At 56.3% G+C, this 25,882-nt stretch overlaps 3 protein-coding genes across 3 annotated transcripts; 1 reads left to right on the top strand and 2 right to left on the bottom strand.

Moving 5' to 3' along the window:
- Positions 1-1,555: 1,555 nt before the first annotated feature.
- BESB_017420 (putative E3 ubiquitin-protein ligase) lies at positions 1,556-10,367 on the top strand (the record flags this gene model as incomplete). The annotated part of the gene is made up of 14 exons (XM_029360457.1): positions 1,556-1,664; positions 2,275-2,562; positions 2,905-3,303; positions 3,834-3,956; positions 4,391-4,493; positions 4,928-4,992; positions 5,332-6,377; positions 6,873-6,995; positions 7,339-7,577; positions 8,022-8,168; positions 8,582-8,768; positions 9,354-9,468; positions 9,913-9,988; positions 10,247-10,367. The coding sequence occupies 14 exons, from the start codon at positions 1,556-1,558 to the stop codon at positions 10,365-10,367; spliced, it is 3,141 nt and encodes a 1,046-aa protein (XP_029216433.1).
- A 3,363-nt stretch (positions 10,368-13,730) lies between these two features.
- Positions 13,731-18,143, bottom strand: BESB_017410 (histone arginine methyltransferase PRMT4/CARM1; the record flags this gene model as incomplete). Its single annotated transcript, XM_029360456.1, has 7 exons — positions 13,731-14,147; positions 14,360-14,607; positions 15,081-15,138; positions 15,409-15,494; positions 15,953-16,126; positions 16,711-16,943; positions 17,323-18,143. The coding sequence occupies 7 exons, from the start codon at positions 18,141-18,143 to the stop codon at positions 13,731-13,733; spliced, it is 2,037 nt and encodes a 678-aa protein (XP_029216432.1).
- A 2,081-nt stretch (positions 18,144-20,224) lies between these two features.
- On the bottom strand, positions 20,225-23,660 carry BESB_017400 (NEK kinase; the record flags this gene model as incomplete). The annotated part of the gene is made up of 4 exons (XM_029360455.1): positions 20,225-21,109; positions 21,691-22,171; positions 22,605-22,927; positions 23,121-23,660. 4 exons carry the CDS (start codon positions 23,658-23,660, stop codon positions 20,225-20,227), a joined length of 2,229 nt encoding a protein of 742 aa, XP_029216431.1.
- Between the last annotated feature and the right edge of the window lie 2,222 nt (positions 23,661-25,882).

Here is a 25,882-nt window from a genome sequence, read left to right as displayed (position 1 = left end):
GACACGCCGTGGACTCGATTCGCCATCCTGGCGTTGTCTGTTCGCGGAGCGGAAGGTTGCCTTGCTAGAGACGAGGCAATTCACGCTTCAATCACGACGCTCCGCTCGGCACTCTTCTAGATTCCGTTGTTCTCAGCCTTGTTTTTCTCCGTCGTTTCTGTCGCGAGACGTCGCCTCTCACTGTTCATTCCGCTTCTGCTTTGCTCGTGTGCGGCGCGAGCTGTCCGCTATCTTTTCCACGACCTTTTGGTCCACTGGCGGAGGCGTTCAGAAGGGCTCGGCTCTTCCGCGGAAATTACGCAGTTTCCTTCCAGCCTTCGCCCCGTCGCTCCATCTTTTTCGTGTCTCCCTTCCAGGCCGCGGGTTACTGCTTGTCAACTCTTGCTCTTCGGTGTTCTTTTCCGCTGGGGCGACTCGTTCCCTCCATCTTTTCAACGCCCTCGTGCAGCTCTTCTTTGCCACCGCACAGTGCATTGCGAAGCACCTGCTGGAATTCCGCTGTCTGACTCCTCAGGGCACTCGGAAATAGGTCTATCGGCCTCGCACAATTGACTGACGCTGACCCCCCTCTCGCGGCCTCTCTCGGGTTTCACACAGAGGTCTGTTTCACCCTCTGGAAATCTCCCTTCCGTCCGGCGCATCCTCCACGTCTGCCTCGTTCCCACCGGCGGAAGCGGACTTTTCTTCGAAGAGATCTGCGCCGGTCTTCGCAACAGCAGTCGCCCACGCGGGCTCTGCCGTCGCGCCCTCGGCCGCCTCCAGCTGCCCGTCTGCTGCTGCTGTGTGAAGATGCCATCGTCTTACCTCGCGTTTGCGTAGCCCTGAAGTCTTCGTGACTTCGGCTCTCCCCTCATTTCCATCCCCGCAGCGTTGAAAACGCGCTTTCTTCCACTGTGGCTCCAAAACAGGCGACTCAGGGCTCGCCTCCCTCACCTCCGACAGGATCTTACGAACCGGCCTGGTCGCCGTCGCGCTCTGCTGGGGAAGGCAGCCAGCGCGCGAATGCAGTTTGACAGGAGGAACGGACTCGGAATTCTGTCTTCTCATCAGCACGTCGAGCCTCGCTAGGCACGCTTCACGCTCCATCGGCAGCAGGTTTCACTCGCATGCACGCCTATTAGGAACAGGGAGAAGCAGACACGAAGACAGGAAACCCTTTCCTCCGCCGCTGTTGCCCCGCCGGGGTCTCGCGTACTCCAAGGCGTGCCAACTGATAGAGAGGTCGACTGGAAAGGAGGAGATCCGTGAGAACTCTTTCGTGCCTCGCTTGCAGGCGTGCGAGCTTGTGTACCGGGCAAAAGATTCCTTCTTGAGCTCGAGCAACCAAGCCGAGCAGGGACACTTCTCTTCACTTCGATCGCCCTTTCGTCACATCTCGACTTCCGAGGTTTGACGTTCGCAGCCAGACGGAGGCCGCGATTCAGGGGCTTTCTTTCCGTAGAGGCCTGGAGGGCTTGCGCTTCTCTTCCATGCGGAGGGGGAGGTTTGAGAGGCTCACAAGCAACTCAGGAAACGCGTTGTTTCGCTATCTTCTTTTTGGGGAAACCAACTTAACATGGCGAGCTCTTCACAGGCAGATTCTCCTTCACTAGCCCGCCTAGGGTCGCAGTTGAACTGGGGGTTGTACGAACAGTTCCTCGTGATTGAATTAAATCCCACAGAAGGTACGCGAGCAAAAGTGGAACAAGGCGAACTTGAAGAGCTTCTTTCAAGCATCTGCGGCGCGCGCGGTGCGACTTTGCACTCGCCGACACACTGCTGCCAGCGGCCGCACACGTTCACGACTTCCTCGCGAAATGACCTCTCTCTCCGCTCTAGATGCACTTCAGCGCGCGCGTGGAAGTCTCTGTTTCTTTGTATCTCTTCTCTCCATCGAGTAGACCGCATGCGCATGCGAGCTTGCCTGTCTGCATTTTCCGTCGTTCGACTTCGCGGAAAGACGACGCGTCCTTTTTGGGCTCTACCGTCAGGCAGATCCTCGATTTTTCCACTGAGAGGAGTGTTAGGTCCTATCGCTCGGCGTGGTTTGCGGATGCCTGTCTGCGCCGGCTGTTTTTGTTGACGACTTGGCTTTCGCGCCGAGCTCGATATTTCGCGTGCGCATCGCGTCCTCGTTGCGATTGTCGCGTGTTGACGCCATCCATCGCAAGCTCCGTTCCCCCCGCCGCTCCCTGCCATCTTTGCTTGTGTGGTGCGTCCGTGTGTAGACTTCTGCTTCTTCGGCGCGCCTCCTGATCTGTTTTCTTCTTGCCTCGAGTGCATGTCTGTCCGCAGGTGCCATTTCCGCTCTCACGCTGGACGCAAAGCTTCGCGCCTCCACGTCTGGGTCGCCCTCTTCCTCTCCTGGCGCAGCGCGCGCGCTGGCGGATCGCCTGTGTGCATTTCCTCCTGAGAAACTGTCTGCGGCGGAGACCGACGCTGTAGAGCAGAGTCTCCCTTCGCTGCGCGACTGTTCGCCCTACCAAAAACTGCGGGCAGCCCGCGAGTTCCTGCTCACCGAGGCGCAGTACAAGGACAGCGCCCTAGCCGAAGGAGACAAAGAAAAATGGAAACCTATCATCGGTGAGCGGGGCTTCACAAGAGCAAGGCGGGGAGAGGGGGGGGTAGAAGGGGGTGGATGATGCCGCCTTTTTATCGAGGTAGACGCAGCATGCGAAGCAAACAGAATTTGCCCCTTATCGGCACTGTCGCAGTAGGGGACCGAGAGAGTTGCGTGTACCTCCCGCCATTCGTGCGCTAGGCGACCCTTTCTCCGCTTTTTCAGCATCTCCCCGATGGCCTCCGAAGGAATACGTAGTTCACGAGGTCCGCACGGCAAGGAGGCGGCAGTGTGTTCCCTGTTCTGTCTGCCGGGGTTTGACGCGTTTTACTTTCTGTGGCTTTCCCGTTCTGCCTCCTCTTCAGACTTCTTCGGCAGCCTGTACGCGCTGAGCAGCAACTTCCTCCTGGCGCCAGCGCGGAAGCGCCGCGGCGCGCGTCGCGCTGTGCAAGTTCCTCAGGCTCCTTTTGCGCACGGGTCGGCGGAGGCGAAGCGGGAGAACGGCCGAGACTCGCCGGCGCCTTCGTCGCAGCAGTCGCCTGTGCCGTCGCCAGCCCCGTCGCCCTTCTCCGCGCTGTCAGCCGGGCCTCCGGCGGGATCGCCCGCTTCCGCTTCGCCGCGGCGCGCGGAGGAGAGCGACACCCGCACCAAGAGCGAAAACGCACTCGCGCGCGTGGAAAAGGTGAAGCGTAAAACAGACGTAGATTTGAAGAGGGTCAGGGAGTTCTACGCCGCGCTCCAAACCGCCGGCAGGGCCGCAGCGAGTAAGCAGGAGAGGAGCACGGAGGGAGGGCAGGGCGGGGTGGAGGGGAGGCGGTGGGCGGGGGGCGGAGATCTCGAGGCCGCGAGATGAAGGCCTGAGCCTCGGAGGCACGCTGCGCAGATGATTGCAGCTAGCCTTCCACTGCGCCACTCTCTTTCCAGCTATACGCGTATATGCACATTTGTCACACACGTCACATGTAGCCACGCACATGGACATTAGTATATACAGGTATATTTGTATATAAATATATATATATGTATATTGTGCATGTGAGGCGCGCCACGGCCGGCGACGAGCTGCAGTGTAAGCTCGTGAGGCGAGAGAACTCAAACGGACGCCTTTTCGTCTTGCCGTTCTGCTGGTACTCCGTCTGCTGGATTCGTGCGCTTCATCTCCTGTGTCGTGGGCGAGCTGCGGCTGGAGCCTTTCGCTTCGGCCGCGCCGCGTGGTTCGATGTGTTGGCGTTCGCCGTTTTTTGCTTTTCTTGTTCGACGGCTGCATGCTGCTCTGTTGCGTGTGGTTTCTCAGGCAAGGGCTACGAGCCTCTGGGAGAGATTCTAGAAAAAATTCGCGTCTTCTGCGACGACTTACAGAACCGCGTAGACAAGCTGATTTACCCCTGCCAACTGCGCTTTGCGCTTGTCCTGCTTGGTGAGCGGCTCCTTCGCGCACGGCCGTCAGCGCCTCGAAAAGCAAACGAGACCCACGTTGGGCGCAAACTGCTCGCTGTCGCTTCATGTCTTTGGGATATGACCCGCTTTTCACTACCTTTTCATCGGTGAAGGCCACGCCGAACGCATCTTCCAGCGACAGCTAGCGCGACGTGGATCTATCTGGTCGCTTCTGTCCTCCGTGTCTCGCTCCCTCTCTCTCGCGCTAGCCGTCTGCAGATCTCCATCTGCATCTCTTTTCACGTCGGCGTCTGTCGGGCTGCAGCCCTGCCGCCACGCGCATTTGAGCGATGGAGCACCGCCTCTGCATGCGTGAGGAATGGTCGCCTCGAGTCTTGGACTCGCTTGTCGCCCTGCTTCGACACATACTCGTGTGTGTATGTGTGTGCGTCTTTTTCTTCCTTTCTTTTGCAGAGTGCCCTTTTTTCGAAGAAGACGGCAACCTTGCCGCCCTCGTTGAACTCGCGCGGACTATCAGCATGCTCAGTGACGCGGCGAAAGACACTCTGGTCAACTGGTGAGCCTCTCGCGCACGCGCCGGCCTCCGGCACAGGCCATCTCAAATTCATTCATGCAAGTATGCACCTGTATGTATATGCATATACACATGTATGTATGTATGTATGTATGTATGTATGTATGTATGTATGTATGTATGTATGTATGTATGTATGTATGTATGTGTATGTGTAAAATGTGCACGAATGCATATATATATATATATATATGCAGTGTGGCAGTGCCTTTGTCTGCGGTGGCGGGCTTGGGCTGGGAAGCACAGCTGCGAGTGCGGGCACTTCGCTTTTCTTTCTTCCTGGTTTGTTTCTGAGGCAGTCAGCGGCTCTATTCAGAATTGTTCGAAGGCTGCATGCGGAGAGACGCTGAAGCGCGTGTGCCACAGGGCTCGTCACCTGTGCGCGGTGCATGTGTGTATGAATCGATTTTTCGCAGGTACGAGAAGATTCCGGCGGCTTATGTCCGTGCTCACGTCGTGAACGTGCAGCAACTCATCACGCGTAAGTTCGCCTCCTCGCGACTTTTCCTGATTTCTCTGGGAGACAGATTTCTGTCCTCTCTGTCTGCATCGTTTTTCGGCCAACCTGCGGACCTAAGCCGCGCGCAGGCGTTTCCTTTTGTTCTGCAGTCCGCCTTGGCCCCCCTGACTCATCTCTCTTTACCTCCGGAGCCCGTCTCGCTGTGCTTTGGTTGGCTGGGAGGTGCTTGCGTCACCCCTGTTTTCTTCCTGTTTCCTTTTCTCCTGTGCTTTGCCTTTTCACCGAATTCGCTGGTTTGGTCTGCGTTGTCAGTCGCTCGGTGTTTGAACCCTGCGTTTTTTCTTCCGCGTCTATCTGCAGTTCGTCTTCTCTCTTTCCCCGACATCAACACGCTGCGGGACGCGTTCGCGGCGCCACTGCGCCACGCGCTGCACACGCTGCATATCTTTTACGTCGCGACAAACCGCCGGCAGGAGCGCCAGCGGCGCGCGCTCTGTGCAGCGGCCGTGTCTCCGGCTGAGGTGGAGCCCACGGCCCTCGCGGTCGCGGAGGTTCGTGGCGCGCTTGACGGCGGCGGCGACGAGGAGCGGCTGACATCGACAGGCTCAGCCGGAGGCGGCAAGAAGCGAGCGCCGAGAGTGGAGTATCCCACGGAGAAGCGCACGCGGAAGGATGGAAGCGGCGAGGCGGAAGAAGGCGACGCAGAGAGGGAAGAGAGCGACGCGGAAGACGGCGACGGAGAGAGCGACGCGGAAGACGGCGACGAGGCGCCGCTCGGCTACGAGGAGTTTCAGAACGACGCAGTCAATACGCAGCAGCAGCTTCTGAGGTACGAGTTCGCGCAGTGGCTGGATTGGCGAGGGCGGGCTGCCAGCGCCTCTGCCTCGCCCACCTCTCTCTCCCCTGAGGAGGCGCGCCACGACCGCGACGCGCAGTCTGGCGAGGAGCTGCAGGACGACAGACGCAGGCCGCGGGAGAGCGAGGACGAGCCCTCCGAGGAGAAAGAGGCCTCGAAGCCGGAAGACGCGCGCGCGGAGGCGGTCGTGGCGACGCCAGCCTCTGCAGACTCCGCCGCCGCGGGTGCGGCGTCTTCTGCGTCGTCTTCGCAGCGCAGCGGGAAGACAACGAGTTCAACTGCGCTGTCTCTGCACTTGTACCTGCCCTCGCGGGAGACCTACGCGCAGGAGACCGACTTTGCGCTTCTACAGCATCCGTTCGTCGTGGACGCCGCGAACAAGTCTGCCGCACTCAAGCGACAAGCGGCGGTGCAGCAGCTCAACCAGGCGCGACGCGTGGAGATGGACGCGATCTTTAGCCTCTTCACGGGGCAGGGCGCCGTCGACAGTAACCCCTTCCTCGACATCGTCGTGCGCAGAGAGCATATCGTGCAGGACACTCTCCTCGAGGTGCGTCAAACTCCGCGCAGAAAGGAACAAAATACCCCGAGCTTGGGACAGAAAGACAGGGCCATAGAAGCCGCACACGCGCTTCTCCGAGCGCGGCGCAGTCAAACGATGTAGCGGGCGCGGCGGCGCGCAGCCGGCAGCGGAAGGCGCACGTGTCCGCGCGAGAGCTCTCCAGGAAGAGAAGGATACTCAAGCGAAAGAGATTGGTTTGGTGTTTCTGGCTTTGCCAGGAACTCCAAACCAAGAAAGGCTGCAGCAGAGACGGGAAATGCCACGGCTGAGGCCTGCACGCGAGCGCCTCACGCCAAGAGGAAGATGATAAAAGAGAGAGCGAAAATCGTTGCGAGTGGCGCGGCGCGGGACTTGGTAGCTTCGTCGTACCAAATCCTCGTTGTCTCGTTTCGGGGGTTCTGTTGAGGTTTAGGGCTGCATCTGCGTGGATGCTTTCGCCGAGACGTTTATATGAGCGCGATTCTGTCTCTCTTCCATCTTTAGATTGACCGACGAAGCCGCATTCCGAATGCGCTCAAGAAGGCGCTCCGCGTCCGCTTCGCTGGCGAGGACGGAGTCGACGAGGGCGGAGTGAAAAAGGAGTTTTTTCAGCTGCTCGTCCAGGAGGTGAGACTCACAGTGCATGAAATACGCGCCGCCTTCGAAGCGGATTTGATGGAACATTTTGAACCCACTGACTTCGCATGGAGGCCAAGCATCCTACGAAGCATTTTCGCGAGGACGCGGCTCTCTTCTAAGCTTCTCGATCGCAGGCGGACGCAGAGTGGATAGAGACAGCGAGGAGAGTGCCTGGAGCCGCACTCTCAGTTTCACTCCGCGCGAGAAGTTACGTGCCTCTGTCGCCGCGGGTTCACTCGGCTTGCTGTATGTTGAAGGTTTTGCCTCGCTTCATCGTCTTGGAATATCTCTCCAATTTGATGTGTTTTTGTTTTTTGCTGTTTTTCCTCAGCTTTTTAGCCCAGGCTACGACATGTTTCTCCACTGCGAAGACAGCCACCTGTGTTGGTTCAACCCTGTCTCGACAGAGGAGATGTCGAACTTTCGACTGATTGGCGTGATCTTTGGCCTGGCAATCTACAACGGCGTGCTTCTCGGCATCAGTTTCCCGTCCGTCATCTTCCGCAAGCTGCTCGGGTGGACGGCGTCTTCGCTGGAGGACTTGGAAGAGCTGCATCCTTCCATCGCGAGGTGAGTCTCGGCGCACATGCCGAGCTCCGAGCTTCTCCAGGTTGCTGCACCGGCATTAGGAGGCCGCCTGGCGTCTTTTTGTTGCTTCGCATCGAAGCGGTCTTGTTCCTTAGGTGTCTGTCGACTCCTCTCTCGCGGACCGCTCGAGAGGCGCACCCTGTAGGATGAACTCCTGTAGAGGCGAGCGAAGCCGTGCTTCATTTTTTCAGCCTCTCCCAGACTGAGCGGTCATACTTCCGCACACAGCCCGCTGTCAGCTCCGAGTGTGCAGTCTGCGAAAACGAAGACCTCTATCTTCATTTTCGCAGAGACGACGGGTGCCGCTCATTCTTTTCAGGGACGAGGCGGACGAAAGCGGGACTGCGTGGCGTCCGCGGGCCGCCTCAGGCGGCGATGGGGGCGGCGCCATTCTTGTTTGTGGATTCGTTTTGCGTTTCTGCGCAGAAGTCTGCGCGTGCTGCTAGGCGCCTCCGCAGAGACTGTGGAGGCGATGGCGCTGACCTTCTCCGTCGAACTGGATTGCTACGGCGACCGCGTCGAACTCCCACTCGGCGAGCACGCAGTCACCGACGAAGTCACGATCGAAAACAGGTGACCTCCCCACCGAAAATGCAAAACTAACTAGGAACTTGTATATCTGCGGTGAGAGAGATTTACATACATATATATGTGTAAATATTTTTTCATTTATATCTATAAATGTATCTATCTCTATGTCTATCTTTCTCTATCGCTATCTATCTCGGTTCTATCTATATCTATACATATATCTATATATATATATCTATATATCTATGTATCTCTATGTCTATATCATTATCCATGTGTACGCTTGTAGATACGTGTCTGTAAACATGTGGATCATGGGCGCCGGCTGCGGGGGAGGAGGCGTGCGGCCCCGAGGCTGCTGTCTCGCTTCCTAGCAGGCGCCTTCGCATGGGGGAATGCGGACTTTGTTTGCGCATGCTTGCGGTTTTTCGGTCTGCGCGGCTCGATTTACGCAGAGAAGAGTATGTGCGCCTGTACGTTGACCACGTGTTGAACAAGTCGATCGAGGCGCAGTATCGCGCCTTCCATCAGGGCTTCCACAGCTGCGTACATGAGGCGACGATTTCGCTGTTTCGGCCTGAGGAGCTCCAGCGCGTGATCCTCGGCAGCGAGGAGGAACTGGACTTTGAAAAACTGAGAACGGTGCGTTTCTATTGACTCTGTCACCCGTCGGCCTCCTGCAAGAAAAGAACACTGCGAGATAGAAGACTTCTGCCTGCAAAGAGCGATCCTGTTGCGTTTACTCCACCTTTTCCACCTGGGCAATGGCATATCACGGCCTTCGTGTGCTCCTTTGAAGCGCCTGTCTAGGGGTGCGGCCTCTGTTGCGTCTTCTCGCATGTTGCATGCTGTTTTTCGGTTTCGTGCTCTGGCTGTCGAAGTGGCGAATCTCTCCGTCTTCTCTGAGTTGCTCAGATCCAAGCGTCTGCGAGCGGCTGTGTGGGTTTTTTGCTCTCGCGTACTCGCTGTTTGGAGGGCACCTCAACCGGTTTCGTGGAGCGACGCGTGGTGCGGACGCGTGTTTTTTCACATAGGCTTTTCTCGCACTCCAGTGCCGCATAGTCTACTCTCTGCGCGTCGCCATTCTAGTCTCGGCCGCCGGATCCTGTCTCGCCAGGTTTAGACGCCCTCGTGCGCAGTTTTCTCTTTTTCTGTGGCTCCGTGCGCCGTCGCCGCGTCTCGCCTGCGTGCATCTGCTGTTTCGCTGGCAGTTGCTCCTGCTCGCAGGCCACGTCCTACCAAGACGGGTACACAGCGGAGTCGCAGACTGTTCAGGACTTCTGGGCTGTCGCGGACGCGCTCGACAGCGCCCAGAAGAAGAAGCTCCTCATGTTTGTCACAGGTAAACATAATGCGAGTCTGCAGCGGAAGATGACCGTAACGGACTCTGTATGTGCGGGCTCGTGACGGGCGTGGAGCCTTTTATATACATCTATATTCAGATAGATAAGTAAATACACAAATAAATACATACAGTTATACAAACGTAGATGCACGCGTATATATATGCACACATACTTTGTACATAAAGCCGTGCATGGTGATGAGGCGTTTTGCGATAACCAGTCAGCGGAGAGAAGGCTGACTGGCTTCTGAGCGGAAAGCGCGAGGGATGTGATCACACGAACTGCATGCAGGCCTTTGCATCACGCAAGTAGAAGGGGAAGATCTAGCCAGACAGTAAACAAATACATTTATGAAGCTTCATTCATGGAAACGCCTCGGGAGTTGACCTCGACGTCTTACGCATGCGCGCACGCATGGAAAAATGGATGTGTCTGTCCAGGCTCGGACCGCGTGCCGATTAAGGGACTGTCGAGTCTCAGGTTCGTCATTGGACGGAATGGATCTGACACCGATCGGTAAGCGTCGCTTTTTTCACTCGTAGTTTTCTCTTGATTTATAGTCAAAAAGACACGGGTTTGTGTCTATCTGCACACCTGAACAGCGGAGCAGACCCTTTCTCTTCTCTCTGTAGCTCTTTTCATGCATCGCGTTTCCCCCGCGGGCTCCGTAGCTGTGGGGGGGGGGGGGGCGGGGCGGTGAGGGGGGGGGATGAGAAGCTTCAGTCCCTGAAACGCAGGTCGAGTGTGGTTCCGTTTTTTTCTGGCGCGTTCCAGACTTCCGACGGCGCATACGTGCTTCAATTACCTTCTGCTTCCCGACTACCAAAACCGCGAGAAGCTGCAAAAGCTGCTGCAGATTGCCATCGAAAACTGTCAGGGATTCGGCCTCAGGTAGGGCGCGAAAACTGCGGAGGCGCGGGAGACAGACTGGACAAGCAAGGCGCGGAGATGGTGACACGTCTGCTCAAGAAGCGAACGAGAGAATCGCAGGGAACGAAGAGAGCGAAAACCGCGAGTGCAGGGGGAAGACGGATGACTCCGCTCAAAGCGTCAGACCGGCGAGAGGTGGCGACGGGAAACCTGAAGGGTTCCTGGGAGGGGGGAGGGGGGATACACCTTCGGATCTTGACCGATTTTGCTGAGGCTCCGCCACGCTTGTTTCTCCTGGAAAAATGCAGAAGTGCCGGCTTCTGAGGCTGCGGGGGCTATCCCCGCTTGTTGCAGAGAGCTCAGAAGCGTGGAGCGCTGCGAAAAAGAACGAAACATGCGGATATATATGTATGTAAGTGTATATGTATATATATATATATATACGGCAGCTCCCTAGTAAAGCAGGGAGGGTCCGGTGTCCCTGCATTGACCCTAGGTTTCCATTTTCTCTCGGCGTCCCGACGTGCGTCTCAGGATGCCGTTCGAAACCGACTCAGTTTTGCTCCTGGTGCACCGTTTCTTGCTTTCTGCATTGTCGCAAATCAGGCCAAACTGATCGAGCGCACCAGCAGAGCGCATGAGGTGACCACACACGCAGCAGTATGACACGTATACCCTAATACGCCTAAACGCATGCAGGCGGGCTGTAGACTCGTGCGTAAATACTTACTACGCAAAGTCGCATTTATCTATGTATATGTAAATATCTATATAGTTTTCCTGCATACGCACTAATCTGAGCTCAGGCCGGGCCGTGGGGATGCGGATTCGAGAGAGGGTGGACTGCGAACACCAAATCGGAAAACCGAGTTACAGGCAACGATTCCCGCGTGCGCGACCCCTGCAGAGAACTTTAGATGGATGGTGCTTCTCCCTCAGTCTCTCTTACCAAGCATAAATAGGGGGCGATGCGCTCGAAAACGAGTCAGTTTGCGGCTGTCGGCACACAGGTAGGCGGGGAAGGACGCAATTGCAAGCATTCTCCGCAGATCATCATGCTTTCGGCAGCGTCACAGCCGTGGAAGGCGAAAGGCGGAGGCGCTCATGCACCACTCATGTCTGGAACGCCCATCGTCTGCACGTCACTGGTTGTCACACGTCTCTTCATTTCGCGAGGCAGATCACAGCCGCGGCCTGCCTCTACACACATCGTTACGTATATGCGTAAAAATTGGTGGTGTCGCGCGCACTTACGACAGCCTTCCGAGCCGCACCTACATATATGCACATTCTCCAACTGGAAGACAGCAAACCTGCTTCCCCCAAGACACCTTGCTAGACTAGGCTGATACTTATTAACATGAGCATTAGCGGATATTTCGCTTTTCCACGGAGTGAGGGAGACATCCACAGCTTTCTGTCACATTGCTTTTCGGGTGTCTCTGCTGAGGCTCCGACACCGCGCCTGCATCCGTTTTTATGCGATCTTTATTACTGTAGTCATCGCGTTTTGTGGTGGAGCCGTCGCCGTCCGCGCCTTTTCGAATGCTTCCATTTTCTGCTCTCCGATTGTTCAACAGACTACACACGCTTTCTTCGCTGCTTCTGCCTTCACGCCAGCCCTGCGCAGGTTCGTCTAGAACCTCACTGCTCTGCGGCTGAGCGTCTCTTTAGCAGCCTTTGCCTCTTCATCGCGTTCACTCGCCATCCCCCAGCGAAAAAGCAGCGCGAGTCGGTCGCCAACTAGTCTTTCGAACTAGTCCGCGCGTCTATGCCCAGGTCGCGTTTCTACTCGGTGCTTCCTGTCGTTCCAGGCTCGGAACCGACGCACAGAGCTCATGCTCTTGCATATGTAGACAAATATACATATGCAACTGTATATATACAGGCGCCTGCATGCATTTGTGCACGTAAGTGACCAGGGAGAGACAGCAGCGACGGGTGAGGCGCCGCTCGGTAGCGAGTTTGTCTCTGTTCTGGTACGAAAATGATGACTGAATTGTGTGCCCCCGCGCAATCCACTCGAAAACGTGACTCGCTAGGCCGCGCACACAGCAAAAAGAGCTCCCTGTGTCTCTTCTCTCTTGTGGGTCGGGCGAGCGGCAGTTTCCACTTGCGCGCCTTCGACTCGGCCGAGGGGCTGCGACCCCTGAAGGTCGCAGCGCACCGACTTGCGCAGACCCTCGACCCACATGTACATAACATAAATACATATATATTTACATCCATACGTTCATGCCTAAGTGGAGGCCTGCGGCCGGCGGCGGTATGCATTCACACGCATTTAAATTCGCACCTTGGTAGTCTACAACATCTTTACATCCATGGACACACTCTGCAGACTAGTTGTGTAGAAGATAGCGACATGCATTCAAGCAGGCCTCACAAGGCTGGAGAGATGCATGCTTCGACGAATAGCCCATATGCCTATGCCTACACCTGTGGTCTCGGATGCATGCCACATGCACATACATATGCAAGTTCACACAGCCACACGGACAAACATATGCACAAACTAGGGTCAAACAACGGCGCTGCATCCTCCTTCTGGCCTCGCCCGCCACAGCCGCCAGAGAGCCTGGCCGTTCCCTGTTTGGTCTCTCCTCAGACGCATCATCTGTCTCTCCTTTCTTCTTCGTTGCTCGTGTCGACGACGAACGCTACTCGAACGGCCTCCAGCGGTTTTCCCTTCTTCGTGATATCGCTGTCTGGGCGATTCACGAAGAGCGCTCCATCGCGGTCTGGGTTCCATGAGTCTCCTGCGAGTCCTTCTTGGTGTTGCATCGCGTCTGGCTGCGAGACGCAAGTTGACTCCCCGGAACCCGCGCGCCGAAAAGCGCTCTCTTCGCTGTCCTGCAGTCACCCCTTCCAGAGAAGACGAACCACACGTCTGCACAGACTTTCCGGGCTCCGCAGCGGCGCGCCTCCCGCGGGCTTCCGGCTGCCCCTCTCTAGGATGGGCGAGAAAGCAACTGGTGAGAAGATCTCCGTCCCCACCCCCCCCCCCCCCTCGCTGAAAAATAATTGCATGATACGCTCAAAGAGGATGAGCCTGTGCTTCGCTTTCAGGCAGCGCTCCTCCTGCCTCAACCTCCAAAGAAGCCTTTGCTTCTTTCTTCGCCCGCGCGCCTCGAGCGGATCTAAGGGCGTTCTTCCACTCTGTGTTTTTCTCTTTCTGAGGCGGTGAGCTGCGCGAGCACCTCCCGCCGCCTCCGTGGCGGTGTGCCCTTCCGCGCCGCCCGGATCTTTCCTCGCTGACCATTGCCTCGACCCTTTTCTGCGGTCGTGCGTCCTGCTGCCTGTCTCCCTCGGAGCCCGCGCGTCTCCCTTCGCGCCTCCGCAGCCCCCCCTGCTCGGCGCCCTGTCTCAAGCTGTGTTTGTGCGCCGCTTAGCTTCCAAAGAAATGCCGCATTTCGCGGTTCGCCTCGGCGATGCCGGCGTCGGGGTTTCTTCCAGCCCGGTCGCTCTGCCGGGGGGGGGCAGCCTCCGCGTCCCAGGGCGGCGAGGGAAACGTTTTTTTCGCGGTCGCTTCTGCCGACTCTGCGGGCGCATGTCTCCGCGCTCCTTCGCAGTCGGCGAAGCTCGACGACGCGGCGATGGGCACGGCCTCAGACCACGAAAAGAGAGACGCCGCAGACGAGGTGACGGACGAGGACGCGGAGAACGCCTCCGCCGCTGCCGAGCTGCTAGGACTGCCTGGCGCCGGCGCCGACGCCTGAGCGGCCGGCTGCGCCGCGTAGCCCGTCTGCTGGCAACTCGGGAAGTAGCTGTGCGCCGGGTTCGAGTAGTACCGATAATCCGGATCCTGAGAAAAAACAGAGGCGAATAGAGAAGGGCACATATCCACAGGCACGTCACAAGGCGCGGGGAGGCTAAGAAAACGAAGAGGCAGCGAAGACAGGGACATGTGGACGCCCACAGCCCCTTCCGCGCCTCAAAACACCGCACCGACACGCGCCGGTCGCCACCCCTCGCCTGGGGTTCGCACGCTTTTTTTCGCCGATGCCTCAGGCGTACCTTGAGGTCTACGTTCTTCGCCGTCGTCGACACGCTGCAGTCTTGCAGAGCCAGAGAGACATCGAGGAAGTAGCTCTGCTGCTTGTTGCCTCTCATGAGCAACCTGCCGGAGACGGGCTGACCAGGGTTGACCGCCAGAGGCTCGCGCAGCACCACGCGCGTCTGAAACCAGTGCGTAGGCGGCGAGAACGGCGAAGTGCTGAAGCTCACGAGCTTCTCCGAGCCCTCGAACCAAACGTCAAACCAGCCTGAGGCGCAGAGACGCGCGAAACCGCACACGTCCTTTGACTTTAACAAAGTCCACGGGAGCTGGGGGAAGCCGCAGAGTGTCGCGCAGTCAGTTCAGATCGAATGCCCAGGCAGCGGACGCTTCTCGGCGCGAAGCCGCGAAGCACGTTGACATTATAATCCGTTGGGCATCGCCGGGGGCCGCGCCCTAGGCGGTCGACCTATGTGAGGCGAGCGCATGCGTGAACCGAGAGGAGAAGAGGAATATAGACGATGGAGAACAAGAACGAAAGCGAAGAGAGGAGCGGCGAAACGAGGAACGAGGCGGCAGGGGAAAACACGAGGAAAAGCCAAAGATACGCGAAAAGGAGAGCGACAAAACACATTCCCGTTGGAGACGATTCAGTGGAAAGACAGGGGAAACACAAGGTGACGAAACGACGGTGAAGAACAGAAGAAAGCACAACTGCATTCGCCTCGAGACGGCACTTACCGGCGATGCCGTGAACCAACGTCGGGCTGCGCACTGTAAAGGAAAACTCGATTGCGATCTGCGGTCAACGCAAGGAGAAAAGAATGCACACATACACATGAACCCCTCCCCAAATCTGTTGATGAGAGGCCTTCCACGAATCTCCCAGCTGTCCCTTGCAGATATACCAAAATGCGCGTGTGTAGTTAAATAGCTTCCGCAGGATGCTGAACTCTCACTAAGATGCACATGCCTCGCGTCGAGCAGCTTCGCAAATGAATCTCAGGCGCGGAGAGGGAAGGATATCGGCACATTTCTTCTCATCACGCAGCAGCCTAAGGACGCCGACCTCTTCGAGAGCCTGTCGAGGAACCGTGGTGAAGTCAAACTCCTTGTACTGCGGCGGCGCGAGAAGCAGGGCAGGGTCAATGTAGTCTGAACACACGACAAAGCCGCCGGCCTTCCATCTCAAATCTGAGAATCACGCGGAAACACGCTTCCCACTTCCCTCTTCTGCAGAAAGGCATATCTACTAGTCGTAGACATCGGCACTGGATGAGACGGCGCCCACCAGCACAAAACATACCATTGATTAATGAGCATGCCTCGGAATTGACTCAAGTGTACTGAGGCCTCGGCAGGCGCCGGCCCCCTCAACACGTCACCGCGGCAGCCGACGATGGAGATGTTTTTCTGCGCGAGCGCGAGGGGAGCGAACCTCAAAAAAAAGCAGCTGGAGGAGCGATATGCACCACGGTGACTGGGCGCACGACACAACACACGCAGAGGTCGACGTTTCCGCTGCCTTTCCATGCACTTTAGAGGGTGAGACGCCGACGTCGCTGGACAGCATAGAGAGAGCGAGAACTCATTCCACGGCATAAAAGACCCACCCACGATCGGCTGGCGAAACTGCTCGACGACGGCCACCTCGAAAGCGGCCGAGAGATCCACCCCGCAAAAGTCTGTCTGCTTCCAGAAATTGCATTTGTTGAGCATGTCCGTGTGCAGGACGTAGTCCGCGAAAGGTGCGACGAAGAGCGACGACTTGCTCGGAAACATCTTGCCTGTTTAAAACGCACGGAACACGCGCGCGCATCTCAGGGAATTCGCCTGCGTACAAACGCCATAGTGGCAAAGCTGCCTCTCTTCTTAGCCCGAGCCTACCTTGCTTCCCGCAGCTGCAGAAGGACGGCGACTCACTCCCCCTTTAAATAAGACACAGCTGCATGCCGATGCGTGAACGCGGGGCTCGCGAGGTGACAAAAAACACTTCTGCGAGGTCACCATGCCTGACACAGGACGCCAACAGTGAGGGTTGCGAAAAAACGCACGAGGGACGGGAGGAAACACCTGAAAGTGCACCTGTTGCCCTTTGCCGCTCCTGTATCGCTGCTGCTCCAGAAAATGAAGACGGGGCATACGTGCTGGATGCACAGAACTCCAACCTGTTATCTCGACACAGAATATAGAGTGACGCCTACGCATAAGCAGAGACTGATGCCTTGTGCTGCGTTCCAGCCTCTCTCCTCGCGATAGGGCAGCCTCAGTGAGGAGAAGCACAGAACGCATAAGAAAGAAGCCTCTCATTCGCGGGTTTCGTCGAATATGCACAGAGTGGCAGCTACGGATCAAGAGCGGCGAGCTTTACCCCCGGGTTTGAGGAAGCGGTCTCGAGCAGAGAGGTAGGTTTCAATCATGCGCTCGTTGAACAGAAGCGTTCCGATGGGCTCCGAGATGAGGACGTCGACCTTTTCGGGGACCTCGTGCTCTTCGATGCTTTCCAGAGGCTTGTTGATGATTTGAATTCGACTTCCGAGAGCGGGATTGCCTCGGCAGAGCAGAGCCAGGGTCGCAGCCATGTTGCTCGCCTCAACTGCGTATCTGGTATCATCGGAAAAGGCAAGACAGATGCACATGAAGAAAAAGAGATGTCAAAGAAAACCTCTCCACTTGCTGCACCACATGTCAAGAGTCTGTCGCAGATGAAAACTGCCAAAGACCAAGGAGGCGAACGGGAGCTCCACAGCTCATCAACATGTCAGGCGTCTACATCTGCACGGGGGCCACAAGCGGCACGGTAGAACTCTGTTTGTACGCAACCCCCCACAGATGCAGCGAAACAGTGCAGCTCCGGAATACGGTAGCGCCTACAATGGCAACTACGTCATGAGTCTCCGTCTGTTCTGCCCCTGTCGCGAGGCGAGTACAGAGATGGACAGCTACATTTTCTCCCCCCTTGTTGCCCGCGAGCTCAGTTTACACTTTCTTGGCACCAGCCTGAGCTGCGAAGAAGGAGAGGATGCCGGAGCCGGCACCGACATCCATGACGACTTTCCCTTCGAAATCTGCGCGATTTTCGACGATAGCCCGCTGGTACGTGGTGGTCCGCATCGTGTCCTGCAGCATGTTCATTTGATTCGTCATTTTCCCGTAGTACTGAAAGTAAGTCTCAACCACCGACGCATCCATTTCCCCCATGTGCCCACCCATGGGCCGTTGGCTCGGCCGTGTATGTACAGCTGAAGCGCGGCCGTTCTCTTTCTCGACTTGCGGAGCTGCCTCATGAATTCGATTCCATTCTGCGAGGAATGCGTTTGCCTTGGCTTCATCCTGGAACTCAAGCCCGAAGATGGAATCAAACGCCGAAGAACCGCCTGCTTCTCTCAGACTGTTCCCCGCCCCGTCTGCCGCCTGTGAGTCCGGGGGCCCGGGCGCAGACGAGAAAGAGAACCGGCTGTTTCCATCGGAAAAGGGGCAGCACATCAGCGTTTTGGGGGACAGAGGCTGGACGTGAGCTAGCGGTATCTGTCTCCTGGTTTCCCCGATTGGACAGACGAAGGAGACCGCCGGGCGCCCTCCTCCTACACTGGAGCGGAAGAGGTCAACATAGACACGCCCTCCATGAGCTCGAGCGTTCTTTAGCGCCTCACTAAGCGCTCCCCGAACAAACTGCATCGTGTCAGATTCAAAAGAGATGACACTGCAATGAAAAGACATCAGGTTCCCCACGTCTTCCGAAGACGCATCTCGTCCGGAATTGTTGGCAGGAGAACCTAGTGACGATGTGCTCGGAGCGCTCATCTTCTTGCGCTTGAAACAGGGGTCACTGTTTAAAGCGACTGTGGTCAGACAAAAACCACTGCGAGAGTTAGAGAAAGCCGGTTTTGGGGTGTACTTCGTCTGCGGCGACCAGTGACCGTTTTTCCTGCCAAAGGATCACAAGACAACCGTGGTCGGAACAACTGTTCGTCGTGCAGATCCTGGTGCTTCACGAGCGAAGCCACCTCGCACTTGGTGACGCAACAAACGACACACAGATGACAGCGGAAAAAGTCGACGATAAACCCACACCTTTGCCACTAAGTTGTACACTATTCGCGGACGAAACTTGCGCAGAGTCGTGAAAAATCAACCGCACAATCTGCAGCAGACAGGGACCCCTACCACAGTTCGGTATGCATGCAAGAGCCGCCCTTGAGACGACAGTCTCAAGAGACGTGACGCGTTGCAGACAAAAAACGCGTTACTAGTGTGCATTTCAACCATGGTAGACCGCTCTCTATTAACTTCGTGACGTGAATGACCGATTTGAAAAGGCTGCTCGAGTGGACGGGCAACACGCGTGAGTCTCCTCACGTAGGGTCAACCGTGCAGTGGCAACAGCCCCGTAGGCCAGTCACCGTGCCTTGACCGGTGGAAACACCCATTCAGTTTGCGTCTCATTTATTCGCCGCGGACGGAATGCGGAGAGGTAAGTTTTTCGAGTGGTTCGGGGGGGCAACAACGTCCAGGTGTGCCGTGAGCAGCGGCAGATCGCTACGCACGACAAGGGCAAGCAAACACCAAGACACTTGCAATGCGAATCCACAGAATCACGTTCGCTTTGTACGTTTCCGTGAGCCGCACGGAAACCAGCCCATTAAGAACACGATAGGATTCGGAGGGTCAGTGCAAGCCCTCCAATTTCCCTACTCCGCTTTGCATCTACTACGGCGACCAGTAGTACAACGCAGCGTGGACTGCGAAATCTCAGTTTTTACATAGTGGCGCTGTACTCCTGCGCAAGACTTATTACACACACTGCAGTCGCGAGTAAGATGTGCTTATGGTTGATTTGCGATACATTCGTCCTCACCCCAGCAGCTACGGTGGTGCCACACAGTTGTGCATCCTGGGCAGAATGAGCTTTCGACGGGCGGCGCGAACCCGCACAAGACGCCCGCTAGACGGAATGCCTTCAAGCCGCCAAGCCCGTCTGACTCGTGCACCACGGATAAGGCGACACGAACACACAGAAATGCACTGTAATCGCGCACCACGAGGCCCGCAGTGTAGGCGTCGTCCCCTGAGTGACGGAGAGTCAGCATTGCCTGCAGAGTGTGCTAGCCTCTAAGCCTTCAGCAGTAGCGGTGAATTTCCGTCCCGTATGTAGGGGGGGGGGGTGGGCGGCAAGGATATTGCGAGCTCGCACGCCCCTAGTTCACTAGGGAATTGTGGATCCGCTCTCGTGCAGGAAGGCACTGTTTCACTGTAGCACAGCCAAGTTGTCACATCCGGCCCCAACAACCTCCACATGCAATGACTGCCTCATACATGATAAGCCGATGAATGTAAGGGAGATAGGGAACGATTTCCTCGGGAAGGTATTCTTCAGAATAGGGCAAAGTGTACAACGGATCAAGATGAGCGTCGGTATCTTCAAGAAGCGTCAGCATGCTGGCATCTCCGACAGGCCTTCTAGTCAGATACTGGTAACCTTGAACTAGCTTGGAAAACCCGAGAACCTACGGTTCGACCGCCCATCAGACACCAGACACTCCCCTTCACTACAATTTCCCTTTCAGACCCCACAGGCATCGCTTCGCCTAGGAAACAGCACGTCTTCCCTCGAGGCTGCGCACTTCGATACGGCATTGGCTTAGCATTGGCTTAGCATTGGCTTAGCATAGAATTACCTGCACTGACAAAGGTTCAGGCGACCTAGTTTAGCTACAGATTAGAAACAGTTGATTTTCTATATTTTGACAAGGGCGTGTCCTCAAAAACTTGCCGTTGTCGGAGGGAAGGAGACGCATTATTTCAAATCTTCTTGCTCTTGCATCGTCGCGCGGCAAAAAGCACTGATTCTGCAATGATCACGCATCATCTTGTCTCCCCTGGGCTTATCGCTTAAGGGAAACTAATCGGCCAGATCTCGAGAGGAGACTCACCTTCACGAGCCGCCGCTTGAGAGTGTCCAGGCGCTTCAAGGAGGATATTCTCAAATCGTCCTTTCCGTTGAGAACCTGGCCTTGCCGAATGACTGTCCGGGTCTTGACGACAGTGTCTGAGCGCTGGCACACTTGTTCAGCATTGATTTTCATTGATTGCTGCATAAGGCTTTCACGTCGCTGGCTTGGGGGCTGGCCTCTAGCAGCCTCATAATCAAGGCTCTGAGTCTTGAGTTCGTCGCCGATGTGGCGACACAAACAATCAGCGGATTCGTGGCACTTGCAAGAATCTCCTCCTCGCCTGTTAATGGAAGCTTGGCCTCGAAACGGGTCCGCCGAAGTTCGTCCGATGGCCGACCCCTTCCTATTTGCTGACTCCCGGTTCCTTGTGCAGCAGCAACAAAAAAACTCCACTTTCCCTGCGGCTCCTCCTCTACCACATGAGTCGGACGCCTCACCTTTCAGTCGGTGTCTATGAGGGCGACATGGCCTTTCTGCCAAGTCACCGTCGCCTTCGAGTGAACCACAAGTTAGGGAAAGGTCACCGCAGTTCGCTCCACTCACGGTTTCTTCCTGAGTGTTTGTGCCCGAACCGCGCCCTATATCACTGTGTGACCCTGCAGGCTGAGGTGCGTGAGCAGTTTCAGCGGATGCAGAATCCCGCTGAGACGAAACAATTAGCTCATCTTCGCAAGCGTCGTCTCCGGCAGCGGGCTGTCCACGCTTCCGGAGCTCTCTTTGCCGAGCTACAAACAGGCGGAGGCCAATCTGCTGTTCGCGTCGTCTCTGCTGTCGCCCTTGGAGCTTCGCAGCGGAGCATGCAGTCGCCTCTCGCAGCTGTAGGCACGCAACACACAAAACACCCTCGTTTCGTATGATTTCCCCATTTCTACACATGGAAGGGTAGGTGCCAGCTGGAGAAAGCGAGGGCAGACATTCTAGTACATTCACGTGTTCCCGTGGATGATTTACCAACTTTGTTGGTAGATCGAGAGCAAACGGGCGGCAATCGTGTTGTCATCTTCCCGCGGGCGCGCCAGAGAGATCCCCCTGGAACCATCGCGGCTCCAACCAGACAGAATTATCACCGAAACTGGTGGCAGACACTCGTCACTACCTGTTTGTTCCTTGCAGCTTTCCGCGTTGACGCGGACCGGTACAGCGGAAACGCATCCTCGTTTTCTGGCAGATACCGCCTCCCGTGCCTCCATGTAGGCATTCTGCGTGTTTTGTGGCCGTCTGCTATGAGGCCACCAATACGTTGATTGCCCTGTGTTCACCACAAGAGAAGGGAACGCCAGTCGGCGGAGATCTTTATAGATTGTCACGTCTGTATTGGTTCGCCTGCAACACTGCATGTGATGTATATGTTCGCCTCCCGCAGGTCCTGCTCTATTTGCCGAAAGCTTCTGGCACACCTCAGTAGTCGACGAGGTCGGTGGAGTCGTTCCGGCGTTTTCGATATATCCATGACCAAGTTCGATCCTTTGCCAGTGCTTCTCCGCTAGACGCAGCCTGTCCTGTTGATACTGTTTTCGGATGGAGCTGAGCGCTTCTTCACGACCTCGCGAGAGCTGCTCATCCTGTTCAACTCTCTTTCGCTTGACATCTTCCACTGTGTTTGATCTTCGATCCGGTTCCGCAAAACTACCGCCCACTTGCACACTTGGCCCCTCCGGAGTGCAACCGCTGCTGGCATCTTGTACCACTGGCAAGTCTGGGCTCAGTTCGTTGCACGCTCCCGCAACTCCAGGTGAGAGGAAGGGAAGGACGATTTCAGGCGTGCTCGTCCTGAGCTTTTGGAACGCGGACCGCTGCTCGTCGACGCCGCAGACGAGTTCATGAATTTTAGCGAGTTCGTTCTGAATCTGCCGCACCCTTGATTGCACGATGGACACTCTTCGGAGAGAACAGAGATACAGAAAACCAATCGAGAATGTCAGTCTCCGCTCGAGAAACAGGATGCACCCTCAGCGGCGGTACTCCGAAGGCTCCACTGTGCCGTCGAAATGGACAAGGTCAAGGGCACAGCAGACACTGAACTTGTCACTCATACACACCTCTGTTCAGCCATCCTGCAGCTAACTATGGGCTTCTCTGCCGCGCTACTGCGACGCTGGTTGAATTTCTCATTCCAGACCTTCGTCGAAGGTATGGGGGTGGAATTTGACCAGCACGCTTTCTTGACAGTGTGGGAGGTGCCGGCTCTATCGTTCGTCATTAGTTTTTCAGCCTCTATTCGCTCTGGGACTCCAGTCAGAGATCCTCAGCTGTGTCTGGGGTCTCCCGTTTCACGCACGTCCGCTCAGCTAGTCTACAGTGGGCGGCCTACGAGGCGGAAGGCATCGGCTTGCGTTTGTTCTCTCGCAAGATCCGTTGTAGATGTGGCTGAATGTGCGGCCTGCTCAATATCTCTTCAGTCGAGGGCCGTCTGCGGGGGTCCACGGATAGCATGTCATTGATCAGTCTTACAGTCTCGTCTGAGTACTTTGGGTTGACAGCATGGTACATTCCCTTCTTGATCTTCTCTAAAACACTATGTTCTGAGTCCTCCTCAAAAGGAAGCCGTAAGCAGGCGAGCTCATACAGAATACATCCCAAAAACCATATGTCAGATTTGTCACTGTATGGTCTCTCCTCGCAGACCTCTGGCGACTGCGGCACAAGAAACACAAGGCCAGCGCAAGGGAAATCCCGTGACACGTAATTTGCGTCGTCGGCCGGCCACTGCAGATGTGTAACCAAAGTATGAGCCGGCTGAAACGACACTCGGACGCTATGTAGAGGCCTGCTCGAACGTGGCAAACCCCCCCCCCCCCCCCTACCCCTGCTGAGGACTTGGCCTTACGATGTAGTCCTCAGCGCTAACGCGCGTGCTGGCAGAATACTGTGGGCTCTGAAGAGCTTTCGCGAGTCCAAAACCTCCGAGCTTCACCGTGCCAGGGTCGTGGCCGTCTAAAAAGACGTTGCGCGACTTCAAGTCCCGGTGAAGGATGTTGTGTTCATGCAGAAAATTCAAGGCCAAGCAAAGCTGCACTAACCATCGTAGGATAGCGCCCTCGTCGAAAGAGGAACGCTTCGCACGCATTCTGACGATTTGAGCATGAAGGTCGCCACCGTCACCGTAGTCCATAACGACATGCAAATTCCCATTTTCCGCAAACAGGTTCCTATAGTTGACAATGAATGGGTGGCACGAAGCCGCCAACAGCGCTGCCTCTTTTAGTGCCCTGTCGCCACAGCGGTCAGGAAATTCACATCTTTCTAGAAGCGACAGAGGAACCACTTTAACGATGCACAACTTCGAACGGTCCTCCTTGCAGCACGCAAGCATGGCAGTATCACTGCTTCCGTGGCGTATTTGACGAATGAATTCGTAACTGTCCATCGCGGTGCCGTTACATGAGAGCACTGCAGGGAGCTGGGGGGCCGAATATGGCAGTAGCACAAGCGTGCTGGAAAGCTCTCCTTCAAGGAAGAGCTCTGCTCCATGAGCCGGCTTAACAGGGGAGCAAATACGCGAGATCAGGGGCAGGTCGGCAAGCCAGGCCACGGGCGATCAAGAATGCGGATGTGTCAATCGCGTAACGCATACGTCTTCCTCGAGCGAAAAATAACTCTGAACTATATTGCCCTTCCAGCGATACTGATGCGAGGGAGCTATTGCGATACAAAACTTCCGTGGTACCAATTTGGAATGACGGTATTCGGACATTGGGTAAGTAGAGCTGCGCGTGTCTCGCTTTTAGCTGCCGTGGACGAGCTCTCGCTGCCGAAAAGCCGTGCGGTGGGCCGCCACAGCTACCCGCCGAAAGGTACATCGACCAGCCCCGTTCAACCGCACAGCGCAAAGGATGCATGCGACAGAGCGTCGATTCGGGTAAGTGTTAGCGCATGCATAATCCCGAGCCACTCACACATGAAGCACTGCCTAGAGATATTTGGCCTGGCACCCCGCCACACAGTTGCGCACCTTCCGAAATCCAGTGCGCCTTATCAACGATGTTTACCACGCACTAGGCGACGACACATGATTGCCAGCTTGCTGATTTCGTAGACACTGTGTAGCCGGTCCTGATTCTGTGTCTCTAGCACGCGTCCACAGATATGCACTACAGGTGCTTGCGCGTGGGCCGTCTCGAACGGGCAGCAGTGTGTGACGCTGCTACCGATGCAGCTTGCGCACTGACGAGTTGCCACGGACAAGGGAACGAAGTATTGGGGCAAAATGCTCGTCGGCGGCTCGCGCCTGAGTTCACTGAGCTGCTACACCGCTGTCGCGCAGCGGACGTTTCAGCGGTAGGTCGCTACGCAATTTGTGCGTGCACCACGATCCGCGAAGGTGCGTGTGGCGCTCGAGGAGTCGTGACTCGCTTCTGAGGCAAGCTTCTGGGAGCACGGCAACCATATCCGCGTAATTGAGACATGACTGGAAACCTCAGTGTGCATATCTATGCCCACACTTTTACGCCGGAGAGCCATACACTCTCTCGTGGCACTGTCTTGGAAGACTCGTTGACCACATCACACACTTCCACTTTCGCATGCTAAGAATAGAATCTGCCACCATTGTATTCCTGCGAACGTGCAATGTGCACTAACCATGACCAACCAGTTTTAGAGCCCGCACATGGGGATGCCCAAAACGCCAGACCTTGCTTCCTGCTCCATAGCACCGTGTGCTGACTTCCGTTGCAACGCCGCCGAAAAGATGCCGGCGGTTCGTTAGTTAAAACGTGAATCTTTGTATAAACGGTACGACAGCTTCATTTGGAAGACGACATACTCCACGCGCCGAGCTGCAACTGGGAGCTCGTGTCTGAACCGTGGGCGAGTGCATCCTCCAGTGAAGCAAGTCGAGGACCCACGCCCTGCAAACTAGACACGTTCAATTTTCCAGCTCGCGAACGCAGCCTCAGACTGAAACACCCCAGCGTCACGCTGCCAGCTGTCACTGTAGGAGCGACGAGGGAAATACCAGCGCTTTCCGAAGCGAAAACCTGGCAGCACCAATTGCTGCGAACCGCGGCACTCGAAAGTGCACTGCGAAAGATCACACGCCGGATACAAGGCACTAAAATCTGTGGAATTTTTCTATACTAGTGTAGCTTCTAACCCACGTGCGAAGCTCTGGTGGTCTGCCGAACTCTACTGGTTGTGCGGCTGCCGCCCTATCATCCCGTCCTGCGTATGTGGCCTCTCGACCTCGCAGCGGAGCTCTTGGAAATCCAATGTGAGTGCAACAAATTGTTTTCTTGCGGCAGGGGAGGTGCAGGGCTTCTCCTAACGGCGGCTTGCCCTGCAAGAGAGGCTCGAGTTTGAAGGGCTGCGAAAACTCCTCAACTAACTCTGGACAGCTGACCTGCGTAGTTTTCAGCGTGTCCTCTCATACTAAAAACACATCTGTGGTGGCTGCGCATCTGGATTTTCAAGTACTGTACAGCTTGGACGAGTGGCACTGTCCTCTTATGGCCGCAACGCTGTTGCTGCGCCACGCGCCGTGCGCAAGACCCGGAAATCGAACGGTCACAGACCTCCACGACTCTCTTCTTGAGAAAACCCTGTGCGACTTCACCAACATGCCCGCGCATTTCGATGCCCAAACACGCC

Source organism: Besnoitia besnoiti, chromosome X, assembly GCF_002563875.1.
Source record: "Besnoitia besnoiti strain Bb-Ger1 chromosome X, whole genome shotgun sequence".
Taxonomy (NCBI): domain Eukaryota; phylum Apicomplexa; class Conoidasida; order Eucoccidiorida; family Sarcocystidae; genus Besnoitia; species Besnoitia besnoiti.
Note: the sequence above shows the minus strand (reverse complement) of the source record. Positions and strands in the feature narration are given on the sequence as shown.